This window comes from Podarcis melisellensis, assembly GCF_964234715.1.
Source record: "Podarcis melisellensis genome assembly, chromosome: 11".
Classification (NCBI taxonomy): Eukaryota; Metazoa; Chordata; class Lepidosauria; order Squamata; family Lacertidae; genus Podarcis; species Podarcis melisellensis.
In genome coordinates this window covers 15,289,035-15,310,650 of record NC_138543.1, presented here as the reverse complement: position 1 = coordinate 15,310,650, position 21,616 = coordinate 15,289,035, and the positions used below count along the sequence as shown (strand labels likewise).

The 21,616-nt window shown below is 43.4% G+C and overlaps 2 protein-coding genes across 3 annotated transcripts; both read left to right on the top strand.

Moving 5' to 3' along the window:
* The first annotated feature begins 1,110 nt into the window (after positions 1-1,110).
* Positions 1,111-13,119, top strand: PHAX (phosphorylated adaptor for RNA export). Of its 2 annotated transcripts, none has more exons than XM_081929481.1 (5): positions 1,111-1,279; positions 7,128-7,753; positions 9,505-9,625; positions 9,870-9,953; positions 11,274-13,119. In XM_081929481.1, exons 1-5 carry the CDS (start codon positions 1,190-1,192, stop codon positions 11,574-11,576), a joined length of 1,224 nt encoding a protein of 407 aa, XP_081785607.1. In that variant the 5' UTR covers positions 1,111-1,189; the 3' UTR covers positions 11,577-13,119. The 2 variants fall into 2 exon arrangements, with proteins under 2 accessions (XP_081785607.1, XP_081785606.1); XM_081929480.1 differs by having other exon boundaries at positions 1,116-1,279; positions 11,307-13,119.
* A 3,023-nt stretch (positions 13,120-16,142) lies between these two features.
* SPMIP10 (sperm microtubule inner protein 10) lies at positions 16,143-20,943 on the top strand. The gene is made up of 4 exons (XM_081930825.1): positions 16,143-16,191; positions 17,318-17,465; positions 19,538-19,646; positions 20,677-20,943. Exons 1-4 carry the CDS (start codon positions 16,158-16,160, stop codon positions 20,881-20,883), a joined length of 498 nt encoding a protein of 165 aa, XP_081786951.1. The 5' UTR covers positions 16,143-16,157; the 3' UTR covers positions 20,884-20,943.
* Positions 20,944-21,616: the final 673 nt, after the last annotated feature.

Sequence of the window (21,616 nt, the reverse complement as noted above, 5' to 3'; positions counted from 1 at the left end):
GTTATGCAACCGCCAAGCCAAGGAGACAAGTACCGTAACTAGACAATCTTTAGAAGATACGTATCTGAAGGCAGCCCTGTATAGGGAAGTTTAACATTTAATGTTTTATTATGCTTTTATATGTGTTGGAGGCTGCCCAGAGCAGCTGGGGCAACCCAGCCGGATGTGCAAAATATTATTATTATTATTATTATTATTATTATTATTATTATTATTATAGAATAGGACGTCCCTATTTTCATCAGAGAAATGTTGGAGGCTATGGAATTTTGTGACCCCCGAGCCAAGGAAATAAGTAACTATATGACCTTTAGAAGATATCTGAAGGCAGCCTTGGATAGGGAAGCTTTTAAAGGTTTGATGTTTTATTATGTTTTTATATATGTTAGAAGCTGTCCAGAGTGGCTGGGGGCAACACAGTCACGTGTATTATAATAATAATAATAGAAGAAATATTAGAGGGTGTTAAGTTATGTGACCCCTGAGCCAAGGAGATAAATAACCACACAACCTTTTAGAGGACATCTGAAGACAGCCTTGGATAAGGAAGTTTTTAAAATATTTATTATGTTTTTATGTATGTTGGAAGCCTCCCAGAGTGGCTGGGGCAACCCAGCCACGGTTATTGTTATAATAATAAAAAAACTAACAGCAACAATAATAGAATAAGACGTCCCTATTTTCATCGGAGAAATGTTGGAGGGTATGCTGTATGGTTAAATCCAACTTTTTTTAACATCTCTCTCTCGGCATTTCTCTTCTTCCAGTGTCTTTGTTCCTAGATGGATGCATAGAGCTACATTTAGCCCTTACATCTTTGTGAAGGAAATATGGAGCGGGTCACGCTGAGTCCGTTACACTTCGGTATCTGTCGTTCGCGTGTGCCTGGTTTTTGTTTTTAATTATATAATCTTTATTAAACATTTCCTTGCTTTACGAAAGCACGCGCGTAGTCTCTATTGCTTTCCCCCCTGCCACTCCCCCTCTCAGGTCAGGCGGCGTAGTCTTTCCCACAGCGACGAAAGCGGCAAGGCTCGGACTACAAGTCCCGGCATGCCTCTCGGAAGGCTGGTCCCGCCGTTCGCTGCCCCTCCCGGCGCAAAGCATTGTGGGCGCCGTAGTCCTGGCTCGGCTGAGGCCGGGCCTTTTCCCGCGCGCTCCTCCCGCGCTGGCTGAGGAGCCGGGAAAGATGGCGCTGGAGGCTCGCGGGATGGAGGAGGACGGGGAGATCTCGGACTCCGACTGCGAAATGCCCGCCTCCGCCAGAAGCCCCCCACAGGTGAGGCCGCTGCCCGGCGGCGACCGCTTCTTTCCCCGGCGGCTCGGGTCCGCCTGGGCGGCGGAGGCCCAGAGCAGCTCCGCGCTCTCTTTCCTGAGGAAAAAGCCGCGACGAAGCGAGCGAGGGGGCGGCCCCGGCTTGCGGCCTTCCCCGCTGCGTTTCGCTTTTCCCTCCGCGGCGGCCGCACAGGACAAGAGATGCCGCTCCCGGTAAACGTTCGTTGGAGCCCGTCGGTGGCGTTCGAAATTCGCCAGGCGCATTTTGCCCCGGGCTGCTGGCGGGATGGCGTCTGACGTCACCACCATCGGGAGGTGCCCGCCGGGGAGATCCTGGGGTCGCCCGTTTTGCCATGTGCAAGTGACGCCTAGAAACAGGAGATGGAGAAGCTGGGAGGCCCTAACAGCACCTTAAATGGCACCCATGATCCCAGCTAATAGGACCAGTGGTCAGGGATGATGGGAATTGTAGTCTAATACATCTGGAGGGCTGAAGGTTGGGGGTGCCTGCCTTAAACTGGGGGTGAAATTTTCCATGGAGGAGCAGTTGCGGACCAGAGGTGCCAGGTTGCGAGGGGGTTGAGGCAACGTCATGCGTGTGATATCCTGATGTTGTGTGTGTGAGCCTCTCGCCTCCCTCCCTAAGCCAGTCAGGAGTTTCCCGGGCTTTGGGAAGGAGCTGCCAGGGCTCGGATGGGATGCTGGAGCCCTCCTGGCTCCTTACGAAAGCCGGATGGGCATTGGGAAGGTGGCAGGACGGATCTTGGATTCATCTGAGCCTTGCGCCTCCCTCTCCAAGCCGGGCAGAACCACCTTGGGATCATTTCTCCTTGATCCATATCTAGGTGTCTCTACTAGACCAGGAGTCCTCAAACTTTGGGGGCCTGCGTAAACATTTGTAAATCAGGGAAACTGCCATGGGCTGCCGCCACACAAATCTCCTGCAACCAAACACACTCTGCATCCTATTCTGTTGGCAACAATATAATGTTTATTTCAGGCTTCAGCAGAAGCAAGGGGAACCTGTGGGTGCCAGACTAGGCCTCTGTGGGCCCATCTATGGACTTCTGTTTTGGGGACACTTGGCACTAGACAGTGATGGCTCTCTAACGATATATGGAAGCAGACATGGTCTTAATTTTTTTCTTTTTTCAGACCAAGCCTTCTTGATTTACTTACGGCAGTTTGTACTTGAAAGGAACAACTCTGTGTGTGGCTGTTTCGAGGGCCACATTGACCTGGCTTTCTGACTTAAAACAATGTTTGGCTTTCTAACTTAAAACAAACTATTATAGTTAGTGTTTGTCTGCATTAACTGTTCTTAGCAAGATTGCCACCAAATTCTCCTTGTGCTAGTAGAGATGTGGGGTGCTGTATACAGATCCTAAAAGAGATTTCAAACAGTGCGTTCAAACTACCTCTGTATCAAAGTTTGGCTTGTATGTTTAGGGCTGTGCTGCTTTTGTCTATCATTAGATAGGAAAAGAGAATGAGGTGTCATGACGTAGAGGAGATTCACTTTCCTGAAAGGTATTCAACCAAAGCTTTCAGCATACGCCAAATTGGTCAGCTGACGTGTGTTTGGAACTAAAATAAATAGAAATCTGCATTCATTTTCCAAGCTTGTGGACTTATCAGCTAGTTTCTATAGAGCAAATGATGCTCATCATTATATTACCATCACTTCTGGTATGGCTAAGTAAAAAATGTGGTAGAACTCTTATATATTTTACATAAAATATCAAAACTAACAAGATGCTATTTTTTGTGAGGATCCACACTGTTTCAAAGCTCAGCATAGAAATATTATACATCCAGTAGAAATCAGTGAGATACATTTGATATTCCGTAGGCATGTACTCAGTTTTTACATGCTTTCAGCCTCAGAAAAGGGTGGAAGGATTGTAGAAATAGGCGTGTTTACTTATGGATGTATACTTTATGCCACATGTGGAAGATGGTGTATAAGTCTGACCATAGTATTTCTACATTTCTGGCTATGGGAAGTGGTCCTGGTACCTGGGGATGGGCAGAGGCTGGAGGAGGACTGATAACATCTATGCACTCAAATTCAGACAATGTATTGCTGTGAAATTTTTGGACTCATGGCCATTTCTTCCCACACCCATTTGTGGAAACCAGCTGCTGCTGCGCTTTGTTGAATGAACCTTTATACACAAGCTGGGGTGTCGGGGTATGGGTGTTTTTAGATTGCACCACAAAGGCCATACATTCCTGCACCAGATGATGTAGATGACTACTGCCTGCACCTAGAAGGCTGTGCCCAAGCCCATCAAAGCTCAATTGGCTGCACTTGAAAGACCTATTATTTGAACCTTTTGTGAATGTTAGCAATTTTCCTTTCTCCCGCCAAAATTTTGACCTGGTTCTGCTGTAGGCAGAGCTAGCCCAGTGGAAATGTGGTGCCAGACTTGCTGAGGACTGTTAATACAAAGCAGACCTTGACTACAGTAGCTAAACTGAAAATTCTTCCTCTTAGAAAGTCAGGTCAGTGTGGGCCTTTCAGATAGCCACATGCATGTTTACACTTTGTAAGGGCAACTTGCTGTAAGCTGATCATAACACTGATAGTTTTTGGGCTGGTGGCTAAAGTGGAGTCAGTGGTGTATTATTCTACCTCTCCTAGTCTTTCATTCTGCCCTCCTCCTTAGAAAGCTAGCATGTTTACACGAAGGAATATTGTTTGACTGCAACTCCCATCAGCCACAGTTATTACCGTGAATGATCAGGTTGATGGGAGCTGTAGTGTAACAACATCTGGAGGGCCACAGGTTCCCCACCTAATCGTTTAAAACTGCAATGTGCTCACTTTGCTTGCTTATTATATTTGTCTTTTTAGTCTCTATGCATGTATCTATGCTAGGTTTTTGTAAAACAACACTGGGTAATGCTCTGTGATAACAAAAATGGGGTGCTTCTCTTGTTTGAGCTTTCAACATTTCCCCTAAAATCTGACTGTGACACTGAGGCCTTGAGCAGCAGTAGAACTCAAGAATTTACGCTCTGCTGAAATGTGCTGGTATGCTGAAATGTGCTGGTCACACTATCAGATATCCTTCAAACACAGCACAGTTAAATATTTCATTATGTGACCAAGATAGTCTGAAAGCAGCCTTCTGTTGCTGAAGTGAACCAAATAAAGAGCAAATGTGCAATATATGTCTAAATTCTCATAGTATATCTAATAGGTGAAATATATATATGCTGTGTTTATATGTAAACCTTCCAGATGATACATAGCAATAGCTAAGTTTCTGAAGCTCCTCCAGGTGTCAGAAAGAGACAAGACGTACATTCTTTACTTAACGCTGTATTGTCATTTAGGAATCTGGGCTGTGAATTTTCAGTAGGGTACATCAAAACAGGTGTGTGTTTTTTAGATAAAAGTGAATTTATTAAGCATTTGAAATTTGATAAAATAAAAGCAGAAGTTGAAAGCAGCATTTCACCAAGAGGAAAATAGTTGGGACCCACATATCAGCACAGGGCAGGGGCAAAGCCAGTAAGGGGGCCCAGGAGCCTCATTGACCCCGGTATTCTTCCCCCTGTGACTCTACACAAATCCTGTGCTTTTGTGCAAGCTGTCACAAAGAGAAATAGGAATTGCCAAGAAAGCAGCTGTGCATACGCATGCTATGTTATTGGGTGACAAGTGTGCCTACAGCATAGGAATAATGGGGTAGCCAACTTCTGTTGTGGATGGAAGCAAGACTTGTTAAGTCTTACTAATTTGAACCTAGTTGCAAATAATAGTTTGTGGAATTGAGAGCTTAACATTCAAGAAAGTGATTACACTTTGTGTCCTTGCATGTGTAGTCAGAGAGCTAAACAGAAATTTGTTTCTTGTTAAGCAGATAAGATTCTGCAATGCATGCAGAGGGTAAGGTTCGCATTACTGTATGCTTCTGGGTTTTGTAAGACTCTAAATAGTTTCCAGCCAATTTGTTCTAATCATCGCAGCAATCACTTGATATGCACACTTTGCCTGGAAATGCATTAATTTCCCATTTTAAATCAGTTTTTTCAATTGGCCCATTTCCCCTCTGATGATTTAAACCAATCCTCTGCGGTTTTTAGCCTCCTTAGGTACTTGGAAGCTTGGTGGTGGGCAAATTTATTTGAGCTTCGAAGAGCAGGCCACAAATCAGTGTGGTATTTTAACCTTAAAGCTATGTCATGAAAAAAGTTAGATTAAGGCCTAACTTGCCAAAGCCAATTACAGGGCAGTCAATGAACATATTTCTTTGAATGAAAGTTCCAATGATTCAAAGGAGGTTTCCTTCCAAATAAAAGTGCCTAGAAGTGTGCAAGAGCAGCAAAAATGTTCTAACCCAGTGTGCGTGAGCCTTGGGTCCTCAGATGTTGCTAGATTGAGACAGTGGATAGAGAAACATTTCTCTCTTTCATAGTACAGTGGTACCTCGGGATGCGAACGGGATCTGTTCCGGAGCCCCGTTCGCATCCTGAATGGAATGTAAGATGCGACGGCGCGTGCGCGGGTCGCGTTTTGCCACTTCCGCGCTTGTGCGTGACATCATTTTGAGCGTCTGCGCATGCGCGAGCGGTGAAACCCGGAAGTAATGCGCTCTGTTATTTTGGGGTTGCCGCGGAGCGCTACCCGAAAGCGCTCAACCCAAGGTATGACTGTACTAGAAATCATGGTCATCCAATGTAGCTGAATGCAAGAAGAATCAGGTGAAATTAAGTAATTCTTCAGGGAATATTTGCGCTATGGAAATCGCTCCCACAGGGTTCCGGTGCTATCAGCTTAGATAGTTTTAAAAAGAAGCTGAGACAAAATTCATGGAGGAGAAGACTAGCAATGGCCACTAAACAGGATGGCTGCGTTCTCTCTCTACTGTTGGAGGTAGTATTGCGCCTGAACACCAGTAAACTGCAGTCCGGTAGAGTGTTCTTGTGCTCAGGTCCCGATTGCCAGTTTCTGAAGAGCATCCATCTATGAGAACAGGAGGCTGGATTAATGGGCCACTGGCCTGATCTAGCAGGGCTGTTCTCGTGCACTTGGAATGGTACTCAGAAGTTTATAACGTTTTAACTGACCAGTTGGATAGGAGGGGGTGAAAGCTGATTCTTTATTCAATACTGTAAGTCACTTTGAAATTCAATACCTGCTCCGTTCAAATTGGAGTACTGTCGCTTAAAGGTTAAAGAGGTTGTGTGAGAGAGAGAGAACTGGAACTGAGCTTTGCCTTGAGTCTTCATCACAATTTTCTAGCGATTCATTCTTATTTGGCATGCTGATACACATGAGAAGCTTGGAGAAAATGAACAAGAAGCGGAGTGTCAGAGGCTCTAAATTGAATATTGGCACCGCCCTGCTTCCAATTTGCCTATGGTCAGACTGAGAGGAGAGAGATGGGCTCAGATCCTATGTCAGTGGGGACCTGGACAGATGGGTGTTCGCCCCCTTTTTTTTACTCTCCTGAAAGACTGTGTATCCTGTTTGAGGACCACAAGCCTTTCCTGCTCTAGTTCCTGTCTTCTTCTTGTGGATAATACAATTTTAAATCTTTGTTTTGATTTTGGGGGTGCAATGAGTTTTGTGTTTGCATTTATGTAGCTTTTGGTTTTTTGTTTTGTTTTGAACTTATTTTAATTTATTGTAAGCTTCCCAGAGAAACATGCTATTGAGCAGCATGCAAGTGTCAAAAGTAAAATGATGAGAGAGGAGGCTTAGTACACTCTAGTTTGCCTTGGGAAGTTTTGCACCCAAAATAATCCCCTATAAGGTGGCAAATTAGTGCACAATAAAATGTTTCTTTTTTAACAACGGCAGCAAACATCCGTCTTTCTTTCTTTTTACATTTCAGAAACAGCACGATATCAACTCAGCCAGATCTTTTCCAACTGGCATTCCCCCCTGTGCACCAAGTGTCCCTTACCGCACAACCAAAAGTTTGGACTCCAGTGACGAGAGCTTCTCAGATTCAGATGAAGACAGCTGTCTGTGGAAGCGGAAGCGACAGAAATGTTCGAATCTTCCTCCCGCCAAACCAGAACCTTTCAATTTTGGTCCGATCCCTCAGAAACAGATTACTGTAGGGGGTAAAAAGATCAACAACATCTGGGGTGCAGTGCTTCAGGAGCAGAACCAAGATGCAGTGGCCTCAGAACTTGGGATTCTAGGGATGGAGGGAAGTATTGATAGAAGCCGGGCATCAGAGACTTACAATTACTTGTTGGCGAAAAAGCTGATGAAAGAATCTGAGCCAGAAGTGGCTGAAGCATTAGACAAAGAGTTAGATGAATATATGCAGGATGACAAAAAGACATTGCCAAAGGAGGAAGAGGAGGAGGAAATTGGACAAGGCCTCTTGAAACGGAAACGGCCTGTTAAGGACAGATTGGGTGAAAGACAAGAAATGAATTACAAAGGGAGGTATGAAATTACTGAGGATGATCCTGAGGAAAAAGTGGCAGATGAAATTGCCTACCGGTAAGATTTTGATCTTTTAATACACCTTCGTCAGAATTTCAATAAATGTCACCTTACACAATAACAAAACTTGAGGGACATTGGGTGTTTATTTTATTTTTTAAAAGATAACGGTACTAAAGAAAAGCTATTACCAGGTGACCAACCAGGTGCCATGCTTTCATTGGCTCAGGGATACCAGATCCTTGAGATTCCGTTTAAAAAGAAACCAAGTCTTTAGCAAAATATGCAGGTACCCTTGTAAGCAGTTTCTGTGACTGAGCCAGTCTGGCTGCTCCCACCTGCCAACGTTTTTAGTCATTGTGTGAAATCAGAGTTCTGAGGTTTCTGTTTCAATTCCTGGTGACTGGACGGACAAATGCTTTGGCTTCTACCTAAAACTGACTGAATAATTTGATCTTGTGAGTAAAGTTGAACCTGGGAGCCTCTGCATACTAAGCATATTCTACAGCCCTTCCCCAAAGCAGAACCCCAGTTCATAATGTTTATTTGCATGAAGTCTCCTAGTCGCCCAGATATTCAGTCAAAATATTACAGGTTTATATAGCCGTCCAAGAATTACTTGGTACAACCCCGCTGCACTATACAGAAACCTCAGGACTGATAAAATCCAGCTGTTTAGACTCACCCTGAGAATGCGTGCTATTCATATGAATTGTGTGGCACCCTCCGCTGCACAGCCATAGAGTATGCTTGAAATATATCTTGATTTCAATTAGCAATAATCGGACACAACTAAAAAACCACTGTGAGAAGTTAGGAATGCATGTTGGACCCATTTTGGTACTATCTCGTTTTCTCCTCTTTAGACCAAATCTGTGTCCTAGACAATTGCATGGGGTTTGTGAAATTACCAGGGTGGTGGTTAACTGGAGAAAAGCATGAATTTATATCAAAAGGAACCAAAAGTAATGTGAACAAACAGAATTACAGTTTGTCTGTCATGATTATTGGGTCTGTGCATGTGTAAACGTTTTAATGGCATTATCTTTTTAATTCTGGTTTATCGGCTGTGTGCTTTTGGTTTCCCACTGTGGCCTTGGACTGATACAGTTGTAAAATTTTGCAGTTTTGTACTTTGTCAGGAAGAGAACATGATGGTTCCCTGCCCCCCCCCCTTTTTAGAAGATACTTATGAGGCCAACAGGTGCTGTGGACGATGCAGTCTTTCTGTTTGCTTGGTTTGCAGTTGTTGCAGAGGGCACAGCTGTCCCATGTGGAATTTGGAGCAAATTAGCCATTGTGCATCCTATGCTTTTAGGCTCCAGAGAATGAGACTTTATAAAATTAAAGTTTCAAGGTAAAAAGTTCCACTAGACCATATAATTATCATTGGACCATTCTTTACCCTCATAATTTGATAGCTGGTAATACTCAGTTGTAATAGGTGTCTGTCTGAAATTCCCAATAGCTGAAAACATTCTTAAACCATATTCAAAGGACTAAAGATAATTTTGGGTGTGTAAAATTGGGGGAGTAAGTGACGGTAAGCAGTAAGGTCAAGGGAAATTAAATGTAGAAAGTATAGGCTGACATTTCAGTTTTTAAAAATATTACCAATTCAGATATATTCCACCCTTCTTCCCAAAACTCAGCACAGCGAGTCTTCACTACAGCTACGCTAGGCGAGTGTCAGATAGTGCTAAACTTGTAACAGTGGGTACATTTGTTCATAATTATGTTTTGTCATTCAAGCAGGTTACAAAATGCAATGGTTTCCAGATTTCATAGAATTTCCGTTCTCCTTTTAGGCTTTGTGAGCCAAAGAAGGATCTGATCGTACGGGTTGTGAAAATCATTGGGAAGAAAAAATCTATTGAACTACTGATGGAAACGGCTGAAGTGGAACAAAATGGAGGCCTTTTCATAGTGGTAGGAAATAATTGCTTTTTCAGCCTACATACTTAATCTTTTAACAAATATAGAGCCCTGTTACAAAAATTTTTTGACATGATCTTTGCTCCAGGGGTTCTGTGCACGACTTCTTAGAAATATTTTGAGTTTTTGAGGAAGAGCATATTTACAGCAGCAAGTCCTATTGAGTTGAACAGGGTATAGGATTGCAGCTGTTATGTCTATAGAAAGCTTTAAAAAGTTTTCTTTTTCCATTATGCAGAATGGCACTAGAAGAAGAACACCAGGAGGAGTTTATTTAAACTTGCTGAAAAACACACCTAGTGTAACTGGAGAACAAATCAAGGTAAATAACATAATATATGTAAACCATTTAAAAACAGCACATTTTTAGATTACTTTGAAAAGCAAATGTTAAATGAGGATGTTTAAATTATATCTCCTCTCGCTGACTTCTGATTTCAATTTATACATCTTCTAAAGTAGAAAATGGACAGCTTGTTAAGCCAGCTGTTCTTTAAAGATCCCTTTTTTAATATTCTTATTAAAAGTATGCTTTCTGAGCACAGTTCAAAGTGTTGGTGCAGACCTTTAAAGCCCTAAACAGCCTCCACCCACCCACATCATTCATTCCGGATACTGAGGTCCAGCTCTAAGGGTCTTCTGCTGGTTCCCTCGTTGCGAGAGGTGAGGTTACAGGGAAGCAGGCAGAGGGCCTTCTCAGTAGTGGTGCCCGCCCTGTGGAATGCCCTCCCATCAAGATGTCAAGGAAATAAACAACTATTTGACATTTAGAAGAGACCTGATGGCAGCCCTGTATGGGGAAGTGTTTAATGTTTGATGTTATATTATGTTATGTTTTTATATGTGTTGGAAGCCACCCAGAGTGGTTGGGGCAACCCAGTCAGATGGGCAAAATAGTAGTAGTAGTAGTAGTAGTAGTAGTAGTAGTAGTAGTAATATCTTCATTATTATCATCATTATTTAGATACAAGAAGAGTAACAACCATTCCATCCCATCAAACAACTCCCCCCCTGAACAACCCCCCCAGCCCAAGAGTTTGTTCAGCACCCTCAGCTTTTGTAGCTGGAGTCAGTCTGGGCCCCACCTTCCCAGGCTAGGTACAAAAAAATCTGCAGGGGTAGGGAACGGGTCTTCCAGGACTTCCAGGACTTCCAGGACTCACAGACAAGATGGCCTCAGGCCTTTTTAGCAGTCTCAGCATTTGTATTTCTGAAGGTTTGTTCTTCAAAGAACATGACAGTAAAAAAATACCCCCTAACATTTTTTCATAATCCAAAAAGTCATCATATTTCCCTGTTTTTCCCCTAGTCTATTAGTAAATCAGTGAAATCATAAAATTGAAATCTTCCTTCAAACTGCAAAATATGTAACAAATGACTGTAGCGGTGATGGGCTTCAGAAACAGCTGTTTCTGTATTCTGGGCAGACAGACTTGCAGCTATTTAAAATAGAGCACCTCTCTCACTTTAGGGAGCTGAAGTCTTAATTTTCAAATATTCTGTAGCAGCATTTGAAAGGATATGGCATTCTTCAAAAGAGATTTTTCTTCTTTTGTCATACAGTTAGCTTTCATCTCTAGTTTAAAGGTTAGCGGAGGAAAGTGGTGGTTTCTGAAAGGTGACATTGCCTATTATTCCTCAGCACTTCATGGAGTGTTTAACATTCTCTTTGAAGGAAATCTTCTATATTGAAAACCAGAAGGAGTATGAGAACAAGAAAGCAGCAAAGAAGAGGAGAATTCAAGTCCTGGGGAAAAAGATGAAGAAAGCTATTAAAGGGCTCAACCTTCAAGAATATGATGATGCCTCGAGAGAGACTTTTGCTAGTGATACAAATGAGGCATTGGCTTCACTGGATGACTTGCAGGAAGGACATGGAGAAATGAAACTGGATCCTGAAGATGCTATTGAAATTGATCACACTCACGACGTGGATCTCTTTTAATGCATCGGGTACTTGAGAGACCATGCTTTTTGTGAGATATATTAAATTGCAGTTTTTATATTAAGACTACGTCTTGTTTTCATTAGTGGTGATGGTTGTATACTGAAGAGGGCCTTTGTTTTCTAACTTAGTGTCCATACTTGAGTTTTCAGTTTGATTTAGATCATGAAAATACTTTGATCCGCTCTCTCCTTTGTTATATAACTCAGCACCTAGTTAGGCTTTGTTCCCTCACCTGTGGGATAGTTTCTAGGTAAGAGCAAAACTGAATATTCTCATTCCAGAGTAAGGCTCATGTCTGGCGCCTGCTAACTGCATAGAAATGTTTTCTGTATTATTTAACTAAAGGTAATATGCAACAAAGTGACATACCACACTTGGACATTTAATCTGCCATGGAAGCATTTATAATAAGCATGGTGTTCATGGTTGCAGAGTTTGGGAACATTTTTCTAATACGGTATTCCAAATGCTTGCAAATTACTGAAAATGTCTCTTTAGGTGCAGCATTAATAATAGGAAGGAATGCAGTGCAGAGATATTGGGTGTCCTTTGTCTGAATGTGCATTACTATCCACGAGACTGTTTTCTCTAGAAGATTGTAAGGAATGTTCAGATTTATGTTTTGTTTTAATGACAAGGTACCTGGACTTTTTTTTTCCTATCTGAAGCAGTAGATGCAAAAATATGCAGAACTCTCATCCCATTTTTGAATATTGTGCAGTAAGACAAATGGACTTACTGCACCACACTTTTAGTTATGCTGATGAGTTTTGTGCTAATGGTGTGATATTGTGTCAAATTACATGTACTTAACTACTACTGAAATCTGTTGGGCATTGAACACAATGTAACTGGGTACAGAATTGCAGCCCCCAGTAGGCCAGACTCAAGATTCTTGGTTACCATTTAGGACTACAGTTCTCTTTCTAAATGCATATTTTTGTTTGCTTCATTATCTCGGGGGGGGGGGTCTGAGTTGCATAGTTTAGCTACATGCAAGTGTTGTGTTGTACACGGCAGTTGTGCACAGTACAGTTTGTCGGGTGAAAAAAGCCCTTCTGAACTTTTCCAGGCTGACTTTTTGGCTCATTCTCTGTATTTTTGTGTTAATGCCCAACAATTTCACGAAAGGGTTGTTGAGGCTTAGGCTGTGGTCTGCTGATAGCCTTCAGAGGGTCTAACAGTCTGCTGCATATCACCTACGCTGAAAATTCATGGCACTAAATTGCCTTAAATCTTGACTACACTGACTTAATTGTTTTGTGAGTTGCTGCTCAAATAACAAGTATACCAATTATCAATAGATCATTAAAGATCAACAAGGCTAAAGATATCCACAGTAACTAAATTTCTTGGGATAGAAATGCTCTTTTCTTAGTATCTGGTATCCGAGATGACCTCACACGCGTATGGGGTATTATGTGAAAGAACCCCAATTTATCTTTGTGTTTTCATTCCAAAATGTTAAGTTAAAACTGCTGTTCCGGATGTGGAAACAATGACATGTTATTGCCAGCTAATAAAGGATTGCTCTCTCAAACCGTATTGTAGAGAATTCAAACTTCACCTATAAGATGGTTGTACTGTACTTTAAAGATAACTATTGCATATACTTCAAGTTGGACATCCTTTTGCAGTGGCCTTGGTAATTTTCCATTTATTTATTAATCGGTAGTTTGCAACTCTAGTCCTTAACATCCTAGGGACTACAATCCTCTGCTGTTCGGGGAATATGCACATGAAAACAGGCTGTTAGCTAGAAAACTATCTGAAATGCTGCGCTAAACACCATTACAGTGTTGGTAAAGTAGGGTTCTTTGCCAAGGCTGTTAATAGTCTGCATCCTTAGCAACCTTATGCTGAGTGTAGGAAGTCTAAAAGAATCACCCCCGCAGCCTGTTTCTTAATTAAGACTACTTAATTGGAGTAAAACTATTTTGCCATCTGCAGTTGCCAAGAGCACTTTATTTTTGCTTTATTTAATATTTTAACATTTAACTGAGGCCGAACATATAAATCCCCGATTTTTCCATCACAGTTTAAGATAATTTCCTTTAAGGGATTTAACAGTTAAAATCTAGCAACACATTTGCCTGAGCCATAATGATAGGCATGCAAATATCCCATTTGTAAAGACTCTGAGAGGACAAAAGCAGAGTTTCTCATGTATGGTTTAATGTTCAGTTGTAGGAATTAAAAGATAGTTTGATTTTTTTAATAAAACTTGGTGTGTACCGAATGTTTAATTTCTAAACACCCCACCCCACCCCTGAGCTTGAAAGAGGCTTAAAACACAATATAGGAAGTGAAACAGCACAGCGTTGGGGTTATGGAGTCAAGAATAATCAGCATTGTATGCTTATTCTCAATGTATGGACGCTTCACTTCCAATGCTGTTTCTGTGAGTACCTGACTACTCAGCTCAAACCTGCAGAATGAATCACTGTAAGAAATGTTATTGCAGGAGAAGATGGCACTGAGCACACATATTTCAATCCCCCGTTGTGTCAAAAAGTATTTGATCACTTAACTGCCTTTGGCAAAATTTTATTTTCCCATACTCCTGTAGTCTCCCTTTATTGCCTTGCAGTCCTTTTGACATGACAGGTGTACTCAGGGAAACTAACAATACAAACTCCCATTGCACTTAAAAGGGAACCATATTGCCCTGGAATTCTTTTAATCCTTCTTTAAGCTATTGCTGCGGGGATCAAAAGGGGGAAGAAAAGTTGATAAAATAGGTGATGGCCGGAGGCCTCTGTCTGTGGAACGGATCAATATTGTCTTGTCGTTTGCTCGAGTTTAGCACACCCATTTTATCTACTTAGTTTCTGGAGCGTGAGCCCTTCAGGCGTGAATGTCTCTTATGGCATTTTATACAGTGAGCAGGATAAAAATAACAGATTTTTAGCCACTACTATAGAAGATACAATTGATTAAGGCTACGGATATAAACATACTTAAGGAGCCTGTACCGTCAGCTTTGCCAGACTTCTAAGGGCAAGCTAGATGTGACTTGAATCACATGGCTGGCCATTGTGTGTTTTTTCCTTAAGCAAAGAGCACCTCTTGGCCGTGGTCTGATCCCGGTAGGGAGCACGATGGGGACAATTCCTCGTGCATATTTAGTAAAAAAAAAGCAAGTGTACTTGGGTCACTCATGCAATCACCATTGCATCCAGTCCATGCAGGAAATGTTATAGGGACCAGGAGGGGAACAAGCTGATATCACCCGAGTTTTTCTCTTCATAACTCAGCTACCCAGATTCCTTCACCAGACCATGCATTTGAATGGGTTTGCATCCAATGATTCAAATGCATTGTAGAAAAGGAGCATGCGGGTACCCACAACGAGCACTGCTGGATCAGACCAAAGGTCCGTCTAGTCCAGTGTCACAGACTGGATGCAGAGAAGGCACCAGCTGGGGAACCCCCTAGGGAAGAAGAGGGTCAGAGCAGTGGCGTAGTGTGGGGGTGCAGGGGGCGGGCGCAACATCTGGGGGCGCAAATCCACGGGTTAGGGGGCGCAAATCCACGGGTTAGGGGTGCAAATTACTTGCCTTGCCCCGGGTGCTGACAACCCACGCTACGCCACTGGGTCAGAGCCAGGGAATTGGTGATGGGATGACGGTGAGCTGTTCAGAGGGAGAAGAGGGAGCAGACTGAGAAGAGGTGTCAGCAGCAGAAGAGGCAATGGGGTTTAGTGAGCAGGAAGAGGCTGTGTAGAGAGCGGTTCAGACTCTGAGGCTGGAGCAGAGGGAGACCAAGAGGCAGAGTGGAGGCGGGATGCTGAAGAATCCAGGGAGTCTCCCCCTTCTGCTGTGACCAGCTCCCCTCTCCACTGGTCTCCTGGAACACACAGATAAATGAAACAGTCTGAGCAGAGGGTGGCTGTGCGAAGACACTCCTTGAAAGAGTTGCTGAGGGCGCTAGACCTGAGCTGTGGTTTGCTTGAAGGAAGAGTTAACTTTGTGGGAATGTTCAGGGTGGCAGGAGAGGATATGTTGTTTGTTAATATCCTTCCTAACTTGTGCTAGCAAGTTCCTTTACTTAGTAGAGTTTACATTCCCCTTCTCACGCACAGCAGATAACTGGCTGCAGGCTCGTGTGAGCCTCTCACTATTATACAATTCAATCTGTCTCAGATTGAATTGTGCGCTCCTGGTAAATTCCCTTGAATCCCTCTTAAAAAAAAATAAAGACTCCACGATCTTATTCAAATATGATAAAAGAAGTTTACTCACATCAGTTCACAGCTGGATTCCTGAAAGCAGACTTCGTTACAAATATGTACATGTGGATCTACCCCATATGGGGGAATAATCCCAGTGCTCCTGCTAGCTGAGAGCTAGCAGAGCAGTCCTAGCTAAAAGCTGGTCAAACAAAGGAGGTGAAAAAAGAGAGGGGGGTGCGACTCCTTTTATTACCTGGACAGGTAAGGTCATGCCCACCTTCTTTCATATGCAAAAGGAAGGGTGCTCCAGCCAGGAGAAACAGGAAGTTTCAACTGGCTAGACCAAACATTCCCCCGCATGTGTTCTCTAGCATTACAAGGAATGTTGTACTTGACTGCCTCTCATGGATCACATCCCACATACTTCACCGGCCTCTGGTGAGTAATTGCTTGGTTGAGGACCTGACTCCAGCCCCGACATCCAGCAGGGGTGGGGAACCAGCCAAACAAGCTATTGTATGATGTCGAGGGTGAGAAACATAAACATTAAGATCATTCCTTTACCGTTATAGTTTTACCGAGGCCCCTTTCCCAGCTTACAGAAGGCACGCTTTGGAGAAGTGGGGTTGCGAAACAGCAAGCAGGAATTCTCATACCAAGAACTAACTTAGTTGGTCTTTAAGGTGCTACTGGAAGGAATTTTTTTTAAAAAAATTTATTTTGTTTTGACTATGGCAGACCAACACGGCTACCTATCTGTAACAGGAATTCTTCAGTCTTTCTGATCACTGCCGGGATGTGGCTGACAGTGTAAGGCGCCAAATTCAAACTGCACCAAAGGCAGAGGAACTTCCTTTGCAGCTTCCACTTGGATTTGGTGCTGTTTAGGTGATATCGCGGACACGGCTGGCGCTGTGGGTTAAACCACAGAGCCTAGGACTTGCCGATCAGAAGGTCAGAGGTTCGAATCCCCGCGACGGGGTGAGCTCCCGTTGCTCGGTCCCTGCTCCTGCCAACCTAGCAGTTCGAAAGCATGTCAAAGTGCAAGTAGATAAATAAGTACCGCTCCGGCGGGAAGGTGAACGGCGTTTACGTGCACTGCTCTGGTTCGCCAGAAGCGGCTTAGTCATGCTGGCCACATGACCAGGAAGCTGTACGCCGGTTCCCTCGGCCAATAAAGCGAGATGAGCGCCGCAACCCCAGAGTCGGCCACGACTGGACCTAATGGTCAGGGGTCCCTTTACCTACCTAGGTGGTATCGCATGGGGTTTTTATTAACCACCAGTAGTCGGCATGGCCACAGCTTCACACTCCCAGGAATAGTTTAATTCAAGCAGTTTTGATTAAGTATTTGCGACTCTCCAGGGAACCTAATTAATGCCTTTCCTTCTAACTTCGTCCGCTTTCATGAAGTTGTATCATGATGATGTTCTACATCTATCTTATCACACCGTTTTCAAATGGACCTGATCCCTTCCCGATATTTCTTAAATTACATTTTCCCTTGTTGTTGCTCTAGTGTCATCAGCCTGACAATGGCTGGTGCATCATAATCTCCACCTAGGCGCACACAGGGACTGGCTGTTTGCACAGATCTCAGCCCAGAGAAGCAGCAGTGACAACGGCGGCAGCATGAGTAACCCAAATGCTGTGCCCGGACAGGACTCTAATCCCAATTTGGTTTCAAAGGCAGTCAATACTGACCTGAAAGGGTAAGAGAGAGACTTCATCTCCAGCAGGAGCATTCAGGAGTGGGTAGCCTCCCGCCCCCATGGGCTAGCTAGCACAGTAAACCCTTTTGGAAAGGAAAGTTGTGATGTTAAAGATTAATAATCTTTGGTGATCACTCGTAGCCGAGTAAGATTGTCTTCCATGAACACGGTCTTAACAGTGAGTCCGTAAGTGACTGTGGAGACCAATTCTGGATCCACACGTCCTTCCACAGTGGGGATCTAGGTTTCCAAGCTGGAGTTGATCACGGTGAGGGTTTGCCAAATGTGCCTTCCTCTAGCACGTTTCTTGTCCTGAGTTTGAGCTTCTTCAAAGCCCATGACACCTTTGGTAAAGGCTGTTCTCTAACCAGTGGCGTAGCGTGGGGGGTGCAGGGGGGGCCGGCCGCACCGGGTGCAACATCTGGGGGTTAGGGAAATCCACGGGTTAGGGGGCGCAAATCCACGGGTTAGGGGGCGCAAATCCATGGGTTAGGGGGCGCAAATTACTTGCCTTGCTCCGGGTGCTGATAACCCACGCTACGCCACTGTCTCCAACTGGAGCGCTCGCAGGCCAGTGTTTCCCAATTGTCTGTGTTTATACTATATATTTGCCTTGTCTTAAAACCTCTTTTGTTGACCACCGGCATTACGCTTTCCATTTTTCAGTTCGGAATAGAGTAGTTGCTTTGGAAGATGGTAATCAGGCATCCAAACAACACAACCAGTCCAACAAAGTTGATGTTGAAGAATCCTTGCTTTGACACTGGCCATCTTTGCTTCTTCCAGTTCACTAACAATAAAGCAGGCCTGCCAAAACGGGCTGATTGTGCAATCCTATCCCTATCTACTCATCATTCAAAGCTTTATGGTGCAGCTTTAAACATCAATGCCATCCCCCCAAGAATCCTGGGAGTTGTACAGTAGTACCTCAGGTTACAGATGCTTCAGGTTACATACACTTCAGGTTACAGACTCCGCTAACCCAGAAATATTATCTCGGGTTAAGAACTTTGCTTCAGGATGAGAACAGAAATCGCGGGGTGGTGGTGGTGCGGGAGGCTCCATTAGCTAAAGTGGTGCTTCAGGTTAAAAACAGTTTCAGGTTAAGAACGGACCTCCAGAACGAATTATGTTCTTAACCAGAGGTACCACTGTAGTTTGTTAAGGGCGCCGACAATTGTTAGGCGACTGCCTATCCCTCACACAGAACTATAGTTCCTTGGGAAGAGGGCTTGATTGCTCAACCACTCTTGAGAATTGAAGCTCTGTGAGGGGAAATGGGGTGTCTCTTAACACCCGCCAGCACCCTTCACAAGCCACAACTCCCAGAATTCTTTGGGGGAAGCCATGACAGTTTGAAATAGTATCACAGTGCTTTCAACATATGGGGCGGATATTCCTTTAGTTCCAGGTTGGTGCATAACATAAAGGGGGTTAACCATCAGCTCATGGACCAAATTTGGGTTGCCAAGCTATTTGGGGCAAGCCACACCCAGCTGTTTTACACCTGACATCATGCGAAGGGCAGACATCCATGGCTAGTAAATGGATTAATTCCAGAAGATTCATGTAGGAACTGGCAAAACTTGACAGGGTTTCAGGCCGGGAATAATATTTTGGTTAACTTCTTTCCTAACTGTGCGATTTGATTCTGGACCATCGCCAAGGAAAGGGGTAAATATGTGGCTTTATTTGTTTGTTTTCCATTTATAGGCACAACCTTTCCTCCAAAGACCCCATAGTTTCCCCACCTCTGCTTATGCGCAAAACCACCCTGTGGTAGGGAATGTGGCAGGCTCAAGGTTATGGCCAAGTGGGGACTTGAACTTGCATCCTTTCCACTCTGGTCCAACACTCTTAACAACTGGACCTCCATGACTAAACCACGTGCTGGTTCTTTTTGTCATATAAATAGCACTTTATAAATAAGTTCAGTTAGGCGTGGGAAGGAAGGGAATTGTTCTCCTCTGTGTTGTTCGTCTCCCCCCTCTGTATTTAAATAACAACATCCACATGATGTGCGTTTGTGTGTATGTGTGTGTGTGTGTAAAACCAACTCTGTCATGTTCCAGGCTGATTCATTGCCATTTGCCAAGCTTTTCGTACAGACATGGAATGATTCCAAAGCTCTATGTGATGCCCTGGAAACAAGACATGAAGTATCGGGATATGGCTTTAAAGGTAAGGGTAATACATTTATTCCTTGGAGACTCTCCTTTTGAGAAGGACTCAAATTTTTGAAAAGTACTAAGCATCGACAAAGTACCTGTTGAAGTCACTGCAGTTTGAAAGCATTTCTCCTCATTAACATAGATATCATTCAAATGTAATCATTTTATTTTTTAATATCCTGCCCATCTGGCTGGGTTGCCCCATCCACTCTGGGCGGCTTCCAACACATATAAAAACATAATAAAATGTCAAACGTTAAAAGCGTCCCAATACAGGAAGTTGAATGATGCATATATCGTTCAATAATATCCTCCATTGTAACTTTTATATTAATAATAATAATAATAATAATAATAATAATAATAATAATAATAATAAATGTCCTGATACAGGAAGTTGAATGATGTATATATTGTTCACTCATATCCACCATTATAACTTTTCTATCATCATCATCACTATTATTATTATTATTATTATTATTTCTTACCCACCCTTCGTCCTAAGGTCCTGGGGCATGTTACAATCTAAATTACAGTATTAAAAACATTTTCAAGCAAATGACAATCACAGGAATAGGACGGGTCCTGAAAACATACATCTCAGATGTCAAAGACCAAAGCACAGAGGCAATGTTAAGATATAAATAAAGGCTGTTTGGAGTTGGTCTTTTGGTGACACCGTAGTTCTTTGAAGAAAGCAATTTCCCTGTGGGGATCTTCTCCCCAAATTAGGCTTCTTCTTCTGATTCTGTCTCCTGTTGACTGCACAGAATAAGGAGTTCACTCCATGCTTTCTCATATACTCTAGCGCAGATAAAGCTCATTTCACACCATTTTGCTAAGCGATTTTTCCTAATATGATGCATCTCTGTTGGCGATTTTCATACTGCTTTTACACACTGAAGAACCGAACGGCAAAACCAGAGAAGTACAAATCCCGAAGGACTTCCTAAGTTCATAGTTGCTTAATTCTTAGTGTTTTATTATCGGCAGTGATGTTGTTATTTATTGACAATTGCTTGAATTCTTTTCCTTAGCATGCTAAACTTGTTGAGCTATATACCGGCCCTCTTGAAGACAGTCTGTTTCTGGAGAAGCGTGAAAGGCATTGTCATGGAGAAGACCGAAAGCAGCTTCTTCAAAAAGTTCCCTGTCAACTGACCGTTGAAGACATTCCCATTTATTCCCATCTTTCTAGATACCATAAGTCCATGGTGGCTTATGGCTTCAGGATCAGACTCTGAGGTGCTTTTCTCCAGCGACAGCTGCATCGGCCACAAATTAAACAATGCTGCATGAAAACAGCGCACAATTTGCTCACCTTTTTCTAATTGTGTTAACTTTTGCTCAAGTCTGTAAGATGCTCTTAAACAATCCAGTAGTAAAATCAGCAGCAACTAGGCCTTTGACAACCTTCGAAAATCTCATCCTAACAACATAGGGACATGGCAAGGGTATGGTATCCACAATATACAAAATACTGCTCCAAAATCCCACAAACCCCCTCGACATAATCAAAAAAACAATGAGAGGATGCCATAGGCTATGAGATTAACCTCACCCAATGGACTAGAATGTGATCTAAAGGTAAAGGGACCCCTGACCATTGGGTCCAGTCATGGCCGACTCTGGGGTTGCAGCACTCATCTTGCTTTATTGGCTGAGGGAGCCAGCGTACAGCTTCCCAGTCATGTGGCCAGCTTGACTAAGTCGCTTCTGGCGAACCAGAGCAGCGCACGGAATGCCGTTTACCTTCCCACCACAGTGGTACCTATTTATCTACTTGCACTTTGATGTGCTTTCGAACTGCTAGGTTGGCAGGAGCAGGGACCAAGTAATGGGAACTCACCCCGTCACGGGCATTTGAACCACCGACCTTCTGATCGGCAAAGCGTGTTCTCATAAAAGAGAGAGCACGTGTTGCGGATGGGGCCAAACAAAACCCAGCTAGTGACCAGCCCATTAAGGGCAATGGGC